This window comes from Pieris rapae, chromosome 24 (assembly GCF_905147795.1).
Source record: "Pieris rapae chromosome 24, ilPieRapa1.1, whole genome shotgun sequence".
NCBI lineage: Eukaryota > Metazoa > Arthropoda > Insecta > Lepidoptera > Pieridae > Pieris > Pieris rapae.
In genome coordinates this window covers 3,921,049-3,937,219 of record NC_059532.1, presented here as the reverse complement: position 1 = coordinate 3,937,219, position 16,171 = coordinate 3,921,049, and the positions used below count along the sequence as shown (strand labels likewise).

Sequence of the window (16,171 nt, the reverse complement as noted above, 5' to 3'; positions counted from 1 at the left end):
TATCCACAGCGATTTCAACCTTATCCTATTGCTATAAGATTCAAAACATTGTTTACTTAGCTTATTAATAACGTAGAATTTCGTAGATTAGGAAATCGCTATTTTTTGTTATTGACTAGAGATTGTGAAGGGTTTGTTTACAGAGACTTTTTCACTTCTTTAATGTTAATTTCATGTATGGGTTTAAATATGTATACGTTTAAATCTAACTTCAAAACCATTCTGTATAAAGACATGACAGGGCGCTTCGTAATCCTACAGCTAACAATTATAATATGTAACAATTATAAAGATAAAACACACATAATATCCATTATCATCATCTTGTGTGTGATCTTTTCCACCTCAAAAAAAAAGATATGAAGAAGTACTTGAAGAAGCAGGAAGACTCTGATTTTGTTTAAGTATTATTATTTTATTATTTCTTTATTTGTATTTGTTTTAGGTATGTTTGTCTATTCATGTACTTGCATGTTTTCTGTTTCATATACCTACATATATTGTTTACGTATATAATCTGTTTTGGCTTTTTGTATTGTCTCAGTGTTTTGTCTTTCAATGTACGAAAGGAAAATATCAATTAAAATGATTAAATACATTAAACTAAGTAATACCTAATTCGGCTGTGTTGTGATGGTGTGTGAGGGCGTGATGGTGATTCTTTTTTTTTATAGAAAGGGGGCAAACGGGCAAGAGCCTCCCCTGATGTTAAGTGATAGCCGCCCATGGACACTCGCTGCTAGAGGGCTCGCGAGTGCGTTGCCGGCCTTTTAAGAATAAAAGTTCTTAAAACTTCCCTTTGTATAAGGAAGTACATTTAAAGTCAAGTTTTCATTATCTGTAGGAATCCTTTCGTTTTCAAATACAGTGGGTTGCCATGTGAAAACAGTAAATTACTACTGACGTAATCACCACCTTTCTTCATATCAACAAAATTAAGATAATCAAAGCCCCTCATAATGCTTACGTAATTCTTGAACGGCTAAGAAAGCAAATTGAATCAATTTCTCACATGTCGCTTCACAGATAATAAAAATTAATACCACCACAGCATTTCTGTATGTATTTCTCAATGTCAATCTCATAGGAAAGATCATCAGACTCATGTATCTGACACACATTAACTATTTGGATCTAAAGCCGATGTTCTCACAATTTTGCGCTCATCGCATCTCCATTGGTGCACAGCCATTCGAATGCTGCACTAAACGCAGAATATTTCAAATCTATTTGAAATAGGCGGGACTTAAGATGGCGTCCGTCAAATTATTGATTCAACTTTAACTTAGTATATGAACTCAATTTAATAATTTTTATATAATGTCACCTGGTAACCCTAGCTGGTGCGTTCTTCAAGAAATAAGTATCGCAATACAGCGTGGAAATGCTGCCAAAAGGTACAAAACGCGGGCCACACGTTTTCAATTTGTATTTATTGTATATTTATCATATTATAATTATTATTACTAAGTTGATTATATAGTATATTTGTATGTTGGAAATAAATACTATTTAATTGTTACATTAATCTAAACTTAACTTATCTGCACCCTAACTAATTCGCTAAATTAGCAAAATACATTTATAGAACCTTGTCAAATTCACTTTTGTTTAAAACGTAAAGTCCAAATATTGAGCCCAGTTAAATCAACTGGGCGGACATTAATCCTGTTCATACTGCTTAAAACCGGATTGCAATTGAGTTATAAGCGGTAGCGATTTTGAACTTGCAGATGTTACTTATATGATAGCTTAAAAGCTGTAGACAATATTAGCGATACGACCTCTTAAAGGCGTTTAAAAGACGGCAACGCACCCATAATATTGTCCATAGCTGCCCCTCTCCAGCTTTAAGATTGCCTATAGGCGCTAATACTTATCAGGTGAGCCTTCTGCCACTATACAACTATATTGAAATTGATCTAAATCTGTTCAATATTTCGCCTTGTTTAAGTTAAATTATTATAAATACTGACATAGAAGTCTAAAATTTATATAGAAAAGAACATAAATGTGTACTTAAATAAATTTTAAAATTTTAATTTTAAAAAATCGCTCCGCTCATGACTTGGACGGAGAATTAATACACTTCTATTATTAGTAGGGAATCGATAACGCGAGTTAAATGTGACGATCCTTGTGTGTGTTAACCGACTGCGAAAAAGGGGTTACATAGCTATTCTATACTGGAAATAGTAATGGATTCATAACCGTTTTGTTTGTATGTAACGAATTTAGTCAAAAATTTCAATTTTTTGCAACCGTAACCTTTCTTAATCTATATACTACATATATCTAAAAGATACGAGTCGTCGCTAACGATTATTTAAGTATATAATATTTTAATACTATTTTCCTGTATTTCTGTCTTTCAGTAAAATTACATAAAATACTAAACTATTATATACTTTAAGCTTGCATAGATAAAGATACCTAAGTATCAGACGATTTATAAGTGAAAACTATACAAAAATCCGTTTGGTAGTTTTCGAGTAAATTCCTTTCATATCGTACAAGGGCATTCAAACATTAAAATCCGTTGATTATCAAGCTATACGGTTCTCTAGCATTTAAATATCTCTCATTAAGGCTGTGTTGCATTTGTGTATACAGCCTATGATTAACAACTAAACTGGCTGTGTATTGGTGAAAGAATTTTTGAAATCGATCCTGTGATCCAGAGATATCAACACAAAATGTACCTATATATAATGTATATTATGATATATATTAGGACATTTATGGGCCGGTAACATACCCACAAAAAATTACTGCCCATTTGGGTGTCCAATGGCGCTTTAGATGAAACTTTTAAGAGAAATTTGTGGATACAAATGAAACGTGCTTAGTTTAACTCCTTTTGAAGTCGCTTACACTATTAACGAATCCAGTACCTCTTACCGTCTAACCACTGAACCACTGCGTAAAGCATATTTTAATGTTAATGTTGTCACGCAAGTACTCAAGGTCAACGACCTTTTTACATAATTATTTAACTTAAACATTTTTTATAATTTTTTTATTAATTTATTCAGTTTAATTTTCCGGAAAAGAACAAAACACATTATTATTTTATTTTTTATATTAAAACAACAAATATTTTTTTTTATTAAATTCAGTTTCGATTTCTGTTAAACAATAAAACACAAAAATGTTCGCCCCAAACCCCATTTATACTTTTAATATAAATCTATTTATCAAACACAATAGTTGACATAAAAATCGGGGTTAGAACATTTATAAAAAAACTATTAAGTCTAGCTGGTCGCGCTACACAATTTTGCTTACGAAACATTATCGGACGCAGCAGAAAAATGCGCCACTGAGTTTTATTCTTCATAAATTTTATATTATTAGTTATATAAAAACTGTGTTTTAAGGATATATCTTACACATATCAATAAAACTTCATATTAAAGTATTGTTTATCATTATGGCTCCAAGGTAGATTAAAGTTAAAGAAAATGTCATAGAAATTGTATTTAAAGTGGAAATTAATATTTTCACTTAGTGATCGATTCCCGACAAATAAAGTTAACCAATACCATACTCTCAGAACATACAAAAACTCAAAAATTATATTTGAATTTTCAACATTAAAATAAAAAGAAAACAAAAATTCAGTTGCACCGATATTGCCACAGAGCGTGCTAAGTAAAGCGAAACTCGAGGGCACAGGGCTGTCAAAAACTTAATAATGGTTTATAAAATTATATTTTTTTATTTACGTATAACGTAAAAATAAATCGCGTTTTAAATATTCACATCACCTTCTCTTGATGAATTACAATAATGAAATGATTAGAATGCTTTGTAAATAGATCATTAAAATGAGGATTTTTAGCATTGAGCTATAAACCTGGATTGCCTGGAAAAGATAGCTAAGTAATAATATAATCGGCTCGTTACAGCAAATTTTTTAAAGTAATTGTTTATTGAAATTAACTTTTTAGTAGGGCATGAGAACGCAACTCATCTTAAGTCCTTTCTTCAACAGCCCAGACTTAATTATAGTGTACCTGAAGCTATTCTTTGTAACAGGGCACCACACAGTGCTCTTAAAAATGTGACGGGAATTTCCTACCGAAACTTACATACAAATTTAATACAGACGAATCAGACGCAGAAAGGCACTACATTATTTCATAGATTATAAATAGAAAAAAATATCGATTTCTTATTTACTCTTTTATTATGTTGACAGCCCTGAATGCCTGAGTGTGCGCTCATTTTTTACAACGGAACGGAAAAAACAATGAGTCGGTATACACTTATTTTTTTCAATATTCATTAATAATTTTCATTTTTGTTTACAAAGTAATTTAATTACAAATACAGAAACGCAACTAATCAGGTTTAAGCTGTTTTGAGTAAAAGGTATTTGCCAGCTGCCTGTAGCCAGCAGATCGGGCGACACCAGTGGAAATAGATATGCAATACACTCCAAATAGATTCCAATCATATACCCAAGCTTGAAAGGCAAATGAGGCAAAGAGAGCTGGAAAGACTTGGAGCGAGGTGAAATACGAGGCTCAAGACCAAATGCGATGGAGACTTATTGTAGATGATGGATAGGATATAGGTCAATAAGTCAAAATAAGTGAGTGTTTACACTAAATCAGTGTCATAATCATCAAAATTATCAATTTTGCCAATATTGACGTACGTAATAAACTTTTTATGAATCTTAAATATTTATACCCTATCCTTTTGATTACAGCGTCAACACGTACATTAAGACAGAAATAAACAAAATAATACTTATAGGAGTATAATTTCTTTATAAGGTTTGGGAAGATATTCATTTATTTACCCTTTAGGGCAAACTATATATATGCCTTATTATACGAAATTAAAAAAAAATAGTTTTAAAAATAGCAATAAAATCGACTCCATCTCCTTTTAGCGCAAAGATTATATCTGTCTCCCTCGCACGCTTAATTCCGTCCCCCACGTTATAGAAGGGTTGTCGCTCTGATGTATGCAACTGTTTTATTTTCTTGTTAATTATTTTATTATTGCTAGTTTTAAGCACTGAAGCAATATTGTGTAAGTAACTATCTAATAAATATAATATGTGTATTATTATTTAATTTGACATTATTAATAAAGCAGCCTTTATTTTATTAAATATGTCAATGTCCTACAAAAATGATATACAACTTAATAAAGTAAATATACACATCTCAGTAACGCTAATACACACACACCAATTATAAGTTTTAACTTTGCTATCTCTGGAAATTTTGTTTTGGAGGCGGGTTCTAAGGATTTCTCGGGACAGCTGAGACAAGTATCCATACTAAAAAGGTCACAGATAAAAAAACATCTTCTGACACTTTGTTATAGATCCAGATATAACTTATCGTGACTGGCAGAGTGAATTCAAATTCAATCTTAAAAATTTATTCATTTAGGTAACACAATCTACACTTATATATTACGTCATAAAATAAATATACATTGAATGCTTCTAATTTTACATTAACTGCCAGTTCTCAAATCAAGGGCGTAGAACGGAAGAGTAGAAGTGTCAATAAACTCTCAGCCACTCTTCTATCACAACACAACAAACACAACGTTTGTAATGAGCTGCAACCATTGCAACATGTTCCACATGACATCTTAAATAATTAGGAACCATTTTTCATGTGTCAATTGTCAAAATGTTATAGAAGATTTTTGTTAAGAATTTTTTTGTAAATAAATATGTTGTCAGAGCTTGACAGACAACGCAACATGACGTAGACTGCGAATTTTACATATGTTTAATTATTATTAAGTCTTTTTATATTTAATATGAATAAATGATAATTATTTTACTAAACAGACTTTAATTTTGCAATATGGTATCAAAGTTTCATCGAATTCGGTTAAGTGGTTTTCGAGATCCACGTTTTTTGGCAGTTATATAATACAATCAATAACAATATATGAATGGCTATTTATGGTCTATTCCAGCTGCAGCACGAGGAGACAATGGCTCACTTAGCAGGCAGCCGTGACTAGAACTAAGGTCGAGAAGGTATACTTATATGCACAGCTGAACATACTACGTTAGTGCGTTTTGAAGTGTCAGGTCATCGTCATTGTGGTACACATATGTTTTAAATATTTGAGAAATAAATATAGACTATATTAACAATTGACACAAGACAAAGTGGCGACTTCCGATTTCGCGCTTAAATAGCATCAATTATTTTCTAAAACACGGTATATTGAAGACACTATAAGAAAAGCCAGGTGCATATCTAGTGTTCAGAGAAATTACCTTCCATTGTTGATATTTATGCGCCGCCTGGGAAAAAGGTTACAACTCGCAAACCATAGATTATAGAAATTTATATATTTTTATGGCACACAACACATGAGAGACTCGGTCGGTTATCGGCCTTTTCATGGCCTTTCAAAGGACCCTACATCATTTTGATTTGAAAATACCTCGTTTATGGTAATCAAATCTAGCCGCTATTTTTTTTCAGCAATCGTATAAAAGATATCTTTGGAGGCTAATGCAGAGATAGTATTGTATATAAAGTATTGGCGTATATATAAAAGAAGTGAGATGTACACATACTGCAGTTCTCGATAACATATACAGATCGGGCATCGGGTAATTTTCCAATACCTTTGATTTTATGGTAATTACAGTTTTTCTGATGGCCCTTTATTTTATATGATAAAGGGCCATCAGAAAAACTGTAATTACCATAAAAATAAATCTTGCTGAATGCATCATAATACACAGTTGAAGTTAAAAAGTTGAGTATAAAATTATAGTCATAGATTATATTTTCGATAAATATCGATAATTTCGATAAATTTCGACATTTTAGGGACCAATACTTTTAAGAACTTCTGTATTTAATAAAAACTTACTAAAAGTAGATATAGAACCAAATCCACAATAATTTAATTATTTAAGGAATAATTAAAACAAATATTTCATTTAAAAAGTTGCAATCCTGTTCCAAGCACGCAACCAACCTTTAATATACGCACACAGCACAAATTTTATGGTCACGCACACATTGAATCCCTGTTCAATAGATATCGGACTTAAGAACTTTGGAATAAAGTTGAATTTAATTTAAGCACGCGAAAATTTAGAACATTTCAAAAATGGAATAATCTCACAGGTCGAGCGTGAGTTGAATCTGTAAAATGTGGATTTGAAATTCGAATTTTAATGACTGGGCGATAAAGTCGCAATTTGTTTAAGATACATTTAGCTTCGGTAGGGTTGGCTCGATGACGTTTTCAACTGCAGATTATTATCTAATATTGTAGCTAATCTATTGATAAATTTGAATTTGGAACTTCTATTGTTTGACATTTTTTAATTGTGTTTTAATCTTCTTAAAAAAATATGGCGTGTAAAATAGTAATGACTGAATCTCAGTTCAGTGTTAGTACAATACGAATAGTAAATCTGTCTTAAACGTATATACGTTATTAATATATATCATTAATACGATAGAGAAAAGGACAAAACATCCTAACAAATATCACTATGACCATAGCCTATTGGTGACGTCATATCCAATTAGTTGTCAACAATACATTAGTCATAACATCTGAATATACAAACTATACCAAAAATGTATTTTTAAATTTACGCCTGTTCGATAAACATCTGACAGGTGTCAAACTCTATATTTAATTTTGAACATTATTGAGACAATATCTAAATATAAAGTATGACGCGTTTATATAAACGCAATATTCCGAACAGATTTTTATGCAGATTTCACTTATCTGTTTCCTAGGAAGTTTTCAGTATTTTCATTATTGTTTAATGTAAATTAACGACATACTATTTTATTTTATATTTATAGAAAATTAATAAAATATAGGTAAATAAAAAAAATGCCCAAATCTCGAAAACTTTTTTCAGCTTTTTTTTAACTCTGAGGAAGATTTTATGGGAATATAAATTGGAAAAACTACTGGGAAATCCTTAAAAACCAGTTTATATTCTGGAGAATAGAAAAGTCCCGACGGGGCATAGCAAAATGTTCCATATGTTGGTATGGAGCTACTAAAAGGTAGACTAAGTATCTATCTTGTATGTATATGTGTATCTTATGTATGTGATTTAAATAAAATAAGCGATCTATGAACAATATCTATTGAATTTGTTTTATAATATAAATTAATAAATGCGCCATCTATGTTCAGGATAAGTAAACCTGAAATGTCCAAAGCGATATTGAATTATTATTGACAATAGTAATGTTTTACCAATACTAAAATAAATTTGCTAAACTGACAACCCTGTGGTGAATTGGCAGCCCTGTGCTATGTTCATAAATAATTACTGAACAGAACAATAGTACAATGGAGTCGTTTTGTTATAAATGTTTTACTAAAAATTAGTGTCAGATCATCAGTATAGTCGTATTTTAGGACATCAAGAGCTGTCATACCATTTTTCCAGGACATGTTTGATAGCGCCCATGAATGAACAAAAATCACAACGTTAGTATTGTGATTTTTAATAATAACACGCGAACAACTCAAAAACTACAGAATGGATTTTTATGTAGTTTCACCAATAGATTCTGTCTAGAAGAGTCTGATTTCTAAGAAACCTAAAGGTATATAATTGTCAATGCTCTTAGCAAGGAATGTATTGCAGTCACTAATGGAATAATTTAAGTTTACGGGCCACTTTATTCGTGCGAATGCCCACGTTTGATATGAACATAATTTACTCAAAAACTACTGAACGGATTTTTACATGGTTCGAAGAACAGATAGTCTGATATCTAAAAAATGTTTAGGTGTATAATTATTCATGGTTTTATGTAAATTGACTGAATTGTTAAAGCATTATTGCCGACGTCAATAAATCAAACAATGGAGTTAATCAAATAACCAATTACGTGACTGTTTTATCTGTATTTTTAACAACTAAGGCGTCTAATCATCACAATTTATTTATCAATCAAATCACACATTTTATCGCAAAACCAAGTTTAAATTATCTTTCAATGAGGAAAAAACAACACAAACACGTCATTTTATATCTACGTTTTATGTACGAGTAAATAATACTTTCTTAAATATGGCCAGACGCATGCGGCAAATGTCTATTGTCAGCAACTGCAAACCATCATCGAAAATAAAGCTGCTAAACAACCAAGTCAGGTTAATCACTCTAGGCCACTACCGCTTCACGACAACACTAGACCATACACTGCACAAAAGACTGCTACCAAATTAGAGGATATTCAACTTTGATTAATTCAATATTTTCTATTAAAAAATATACCTTTTATTCCTCCCATACAAAACGTTAAATTGATATGTAAGGGAAACACATCGTAAAATAAAATCAAATATGCAATTCTTCTCTAATACAGTCTAGCAATCAATACAACAAAACTATAAGTTAGTTGGGGCACCTTAATTTCATGTACCAAAAATACTGCTGATGCAACAGAGTAGACGAGGATCTGCTGACCAGTCAGAGGTAGATATAACAGAGGGCGATGTATGTTTCTCATTTGTGAGGCCAAGGCTCTAAGGTAAACCGGTTTCCTCATGATATATTCCTTACGAGCAAATGTTAAATGAGCATGAAAGTCCATTAGTGCACAGCCATTCCAACCTAGGACCTCAGGGATGAATGTCGCATGAAGCCATTAGACCAACACTGGCCTATTATGTATAATTTAAATAACAATTTTTATAATTCCGACCAACGAAATCTTATCTACGCGAACGTTAAAGGTACTTTTCGTTTGTAAGTATTATTACTTGCGTATAATCGAGTCGAAAATCACGTTTTAAAAATATATAGATTAACAATAGCGTCACACAAGTTTTGACAGAATAATTTATTTATTTATAACTTCTAAAACAACGTGTATGCATAAAATTATACAAGAAAATGTGTCATCACAAATTTTACACAGATACACATCAGTTATATTGGAATATAAGCAAGCTAGAAAGGGAAAACATTGAACAAACAACCACAAGATAAAAAATATACGACAAAAACTAAAAAAACAAAAAAAAATATAACTTAAGGTGTAATATAATAACTAAACCTATAAAAACATAATAATAGCCAAAAAACTTAATTAATAAGAAAATTAATAATAACAACCTACACTAATATAATAATAACTAAAATTAAATATTTATTTATTTTTAAGTTCAAATACAACAAATATGCATTAAATAATCGTTAATAGTGTAGTATTAATTTAGTATTTTATCATATAAATTAATATAGTAGTATTATTAATCTTATCAACCTAACAATATACAATTCCACAGATAACTTTCATATTTTATGTATAAATATAATATTGTCAATTAAAGTAGTATGTATAATATTGTCAATTAAAGTGTATCCAAGGTTATTTTTTGTTAACTATAGTTAAATTATATTATAATATTTTGTATAAGTCAAGTTACGGAAATCATTAGATGATTTACGTAATGATGAGGATGCAGCGGGCTTATCGCTAACAAGCGGTAAGAATCTTACAGGCATAGCTAACTAAGTTCATGAAATAACAATTTTAAAATGAAATAATAGAAAGTAAATAAAAATACATCAACAACGTTACATTTTTAGATTTCTTTATGTATCTAATAGGCAAGTACGTTATTAGCCTCCTGTTCCTGACGCACGCTGAAGGCTTTTCGGGTCTAAGGATAAGTCGGTTTTGGCATGTTTTCCTTCACACGAGCGACCTCAGGAATGAGATTCGCACACTGAAGCCTAGGCCAACACTGCTCTTAAAATTTTAAATCGGAAAGGCAAAATAAAAACTTAACAAATTAAATTAATTCAATCCAATTGTGTCCACGACTGTACCTGTACGGTTATCAGTTATTTACGGAGAGTGAACCCACGATAAGATAGCCGAATGCCTAGATCCGAAATAAATGGGACAAGAATTATTAAATTTTTAACCTCTATTAGATTTCTTACGTCTCTTTTCATCGTAGCGTAAATAAAATTTACGAAGAATAAGAGGCGAATAAGAATAGTAGTGAAAAGAGTTCAATTAAACTAATTCCATACAATAAATTTTATTTAATTCTGTCCCTTTTCAATGCAGCGTAAACGTAATTTGACAGAAAGAGACAAAAGAGTTCCTTTTTGTTTTTACTTTAGTAACATTTTTCATTACTTCAAGCCTTCGTGAACTTCTTCTCTACCTTGAGGTCACCCATTTGAATCTCTGGGTTTGCACTAATTTTTTTCAAGTCAGTAAATTATAAGCCTCGCTGTAGATCAGGCTGTATAAAACGCTTATACATTTTCTTATGACAATCTTATCTTGATTTTTTATACTAAACTGCAAACTAGCCTACGAGACGGCGGACGAGCATTGAAGCCTTTGGTCACGCATTTTAGGGGCTGCTTTTGATGGAGCAGTACTCTTTAAACAATTTTAGGTCTGTCTCCCAGGGATTCGATTCCACAGTTCGTAAGAAAGTGAGAAGGACTTCCAGCAATTAAACCTCTCTGGAAGTCTTTCTCTTCCACTTTGTCTCAAATGTTCGGAATGTAAAAACATTATATATAACATAGATTTTTAAAAGACTTTTAAAATTATGGATTTAAATACGACCGTTATTTCGAAGTAATTATGTTTATATCCGTTAATATTACGTAATTGATAATATGTAATGAATAAACTTTGACATTTTGTAATTGGCAGAAAAAAAAATTTAGTTAGAAAGCTACTCTATGGACGTATCTGTTAAAATCCTCATGTAGTCAACGCGACGTGGCATTGTATACTGCGCTTAAACAGTTGTGAGCCGTAATTACAATTTAGTATTACGTAACATTTATTAATAATAATAACAAGTTATTTTGCATTAAGTGTCGGCTTAGCTCTAAGGCACGTATTCCAGAATGTCAATCCTTAATCTAATTTCAAGAGCTCAAACCAATTATGATGCTTGACATATCTGACAGAGTTCACCACAATATTGTTATCATATAAATTATTATATATTATGTGTATAAATATAAGTATGTATGTGTATAGTATTTCAAAACAAATACTTTTTGTCATAAAGATAGCGCTACGTTTTGACACCAACCTGACATACATCCTTATTCATAAGACCTCTTTCATCTCTTTCTTTCAGATTGCATTTACGCTGAGATATAAAGGGACAGACTTAAATGCCATCAATCTTTTGAACTTATTGAGTATAATAATAATAATATAGAATAAAAAATCTTTTGTCTTTTTCTGAAAACTGTATTAACGCTGCGATGAAAAGAGACAGAGTAAGTTATATTTATATTAATGTAAGTTATTTTATGAACAACGTTGCTATTTTAGAGCACGTTCGTTTATAACATAGTAGACTGTTCTTAACATGGAACTAATATATATTATATTACTTATTTCTAATTTTACATTGTCATCAAAGTATCAAAACAGTAAATCCTAGTACGAAATCCCATAACGTACTAGAAAATTACTCTGACGCAGCGTTATGTAGATATCGCCGTTATTTCTTTGAGATAGGGTCTGTTTTGCGTTGAGCGTGCCAGTTAGGACTGATTGTGGTGCGAGTCAAAATAAGTTTGTTCTATTTTTGATATTTTTTTTAATTTGGCAGGTAGTAGACTCCCCGCTGCGCAGTGGTTGACAGTAATTTACAAAGACAGTGATAGTAGTTAGGAATTTAATAGTAAAGTCGTGTACTTAAAATATCGTAATATATTTTGAGCAAACAACGTGGCAAGAGGCAAATTTTAAGTCCAAAACATTACAGTAATTTCATCGTTTTTAATTTTCATACAGTTTTAAATAAATATAGAATATTTATAACAAAGATCGGATGCGAATACGGACGCCATCTTGATGCCGCAAAGGCGCCAATATAAAAATCGAACACAAAGAATTTCAAACATAATTCTTTTATTTCGTAATGCGATTAAAATTATAGCTTTAATTTGTGTATTGCAACATTCTCAGTTTATGACAACATGGAATAATTAATTGCATTAAAGAATCCTAAAGAATCGCTACATCTCGTAGTACATACCAAAAACAGCAATAATTTCATCCATGAAATAGTTGGCGTTACCGAATAGGGATTAGAGGGAGACAGCGCTACATGTTAGAGAGAGACGTGTGTTTTCGGTTTATTTAAAATTTTTGTCTATTGTAATTCGAAATTCGAATGTAAAGTTATTGTTAGTAATTATTATTCTCACTCATTTTAAGCCTGATGTATAGTCCTTATTACTCTCATGTTTAGTATAATGTTATGTGTTCCTAGTAACATACAACTTCAAATACAAATGACTGACTCTTTTCATCAAAGCGTAAATTGAATTTGCCAGAACGAGAGGAGAATATTTTATTGGACTAATTTAGTTTTTAACTCGATTAAAATCAAGTTCGCGGAAGAATCGCTGTTTGACATCGTAATTACTGTTACCAATAATATCCAAATTAAAATCTCAATACAAATAATCCGCGAAAATGGAGTCAGCCGTGATCCGTGAGCAATTTCTGCAGAAACCCTTTAACAACTCCGGGGAAATAAATACAGAAAATACAACATTTCTACAGCTGTGATACTTTTTGACATTCAACACCTTTTGTCTTCAGTCACCGTGACCACGCACGCTGTAAAGCATGCGAAACGTCGGATAAATTTAAAATGATGTCAAAATAATTATAATAATACTAGCGGATCCGACAGACGTTGTCCTGTCTATACGTCTTTAATTTGAAAATTTCAAACTTTTTTTAATAAGCTAAAACATTCTGGACCATTTTGATGAAAATTATTATTCAAATGTTATGGCAATATCTAACGATCCAGCACATGGTCTACAATAACACAATGATAACAAAACTTTTTTTTAATTTGATCGCAGCGCTAACCTTCGGGACAGACTAAAATTAAAATTCGAATATTATTTAAAATTTGACACTGCGATGGTAGCGCCGTCCGTCGGATCCAATGTAAAACATTCCAAAATCAACAACTACTAATTAATTAAAAAAAACATTGTCCAGCGGACAAAATTGTGAATCTAAACCATTCTCGAATCTCCACGAACACACACAAAAAATTTCATCAAAATTGGTCCAGTCGTTTAGGAGGAGTTCAGTCACATACACACGCACACAAGAAATATATATATTAAGATTTACAATAATACATAGCTTCAATCCGGTACAAAAGTGTTATCTTTAAATGTGTAAAAGCTATGTTAATATAAGACAATACTATCCCCTATCTGTCTATCAATATTAAACTATTTACAAACTTATATAATTTTTAGTTTCACATGAGACGATACAAATGCTGTTTCAAATCGCAGCACATCTTATTCGTCAATTGTCACAACACGGGTACCAAACTTTTACAATCTGTTTTGATTTTCTATTTATCAATTATTATCTAGATTTAACTTACCTATTATGTTAATGTTTGTATTATATGAAATTTTGCATGTCAAGTTATATATGGCTGATTGTGCGGATTTTTATAATTAATTGTACATTTGCAAATAAACGATTTAATTTTATGTATCATTACTATGTAGTTTAAGATTATTTCAAAGTAAATTTTTGTGTTACGGAAAATTACGGATAGATTTTTGGCGTATTATGTGATATGTCATAAAAATTTTCACTGTTTTTCACTATATGTTGACGCTTGCATCTCATTTTGACATAGGACCCGTTCAAGTGTGACGTAAGCAGATTGACTGCCCTTCTTGTCAGCAAAAGTAAGCAAAGCTCTCAAAAATAATAGCACATATTAATTTTTGTAAGAATCCTCGAAAATCCATTGCGTTTTCAAGCATAATAAATAAATAATAAGAAAAAATATAATATACATAAATAATAAATTCAATGTGTGGGTAATATGTAAAAAATACTGTTGACGTAACCACCAAATAAGATAAAATCAAATACCCCCCTCCCCCCTATAGTGCTTACGTCATACTTGAACGGATCCATAGCTGATTGCTTATTTTAGTATGAAGTTCCCCCATTTTGGAAATTTCCCCTGCTAAACTAGTTTATAATCTAAACCAACCTGGCCCTGTTGTCCTCGTCCATCAGGGGTGTTCTCCGGCAGGAAGTACAGCCTCAAGGAGACCAGGGTCTGATCGGAGACACGATCCGTCCATAGGAGTTGAAGTTCTCCTAGAATTTTTTTTATTATAGTCATTTTCTTTTAAAATCACAGACAATGAAACACAGTTTTTATGAAATATGTATAAAATTCTTAAGAATCTTAACATCACCAAATAGTTAATCATTTCAGTGGTTCTGTTAATTACAAATTTATTTATATACTTTGGTGCATTACAAAAAAAAATTGAGCATAATTTAATGAAAAGCAACTGGCGGCCTTATCGCTTTCGAGCGATTTCTTGCAGGCAACCACTGTAAAGGAAATAAAACATGTATTAAATTACATTACTTGGCACATCCGCCCGAAGTGGGGTGGGGAGTAGAACATAAAACTTGCTGTGGGACATGCGTAGGAGCATCTATTCGGGATAACAAGGACTCAAAACCCGGCACGGCAAACTTAACAGAACTTCTTATTATTATACTTGTGACAATTTTATAATGATTGTGCAGTTTCTTAATTCATCTGAATGTGACAATTTTTAAATTTATTATTATTGTTAAAGCCAATTAAGACTTGAGTTAAAAACCGCCTTCATCTGGATCTCATACTTTGTACTTCATACATTTCAGTTTCAAATTCAAATTTCAGTTTAAAGACATTTCTTAAAAGGCATGGGCAGCATTCAAACATTGTTGTTAGTTTTTATTCAGTGAAAATAGTTAATACAATATTTCAGTAATTCATCTAATTAGACGGTTACTATGTCTTCCGAAGTAACTTAATTACGACAGACACAGAAACCGCACATTACGACAGTAATTTTGACAAATGTCTATTACCACTATTTTCGGGCCTATTATTAAATTTTATGACCTTGATGACAGGTACCAGTTTTATTCGTTTTTAAACTGTCACAGTACTTTATGTTTATTTTATAGAATTAACTATTTTTATGGTTCTTGCGACCTATTAAAGGGTTCAAATTTGGTAATCGAGTATTTTGTGCACAGAAATAATTTCCGTACAAAAAATTTTGAAAAAAATACTGATCTAGTATAACACT

General features: G+C 31.3%; 1 protein-coding gene across 2 annotated transcripts in view; it reads right to left on the bottom strand.

Annotated features, from left to right (window-relative positions):
* Window positions 1-16,171, bottom strand: part of LOC110995955 (AT-rich interactive domain-containing protein 5B-like) — a 51,346-nt gene that overhangs the window by 23,751 nt on the left and 11,424 nt on the right. For both annotated transcript variants that reach the window (XM_022263413.2, XM_045633600.1), the window contains exon 3: window positions 15,064-15,173. In XM_022263413.2, coding sequence (XP_022119105.2) covers window positions 15,064-15,173 — 110 coding nt within the window. The remainder of the gene's footprint in view (window positions 1-15,063; window positions 15,174-16,171) is intronic.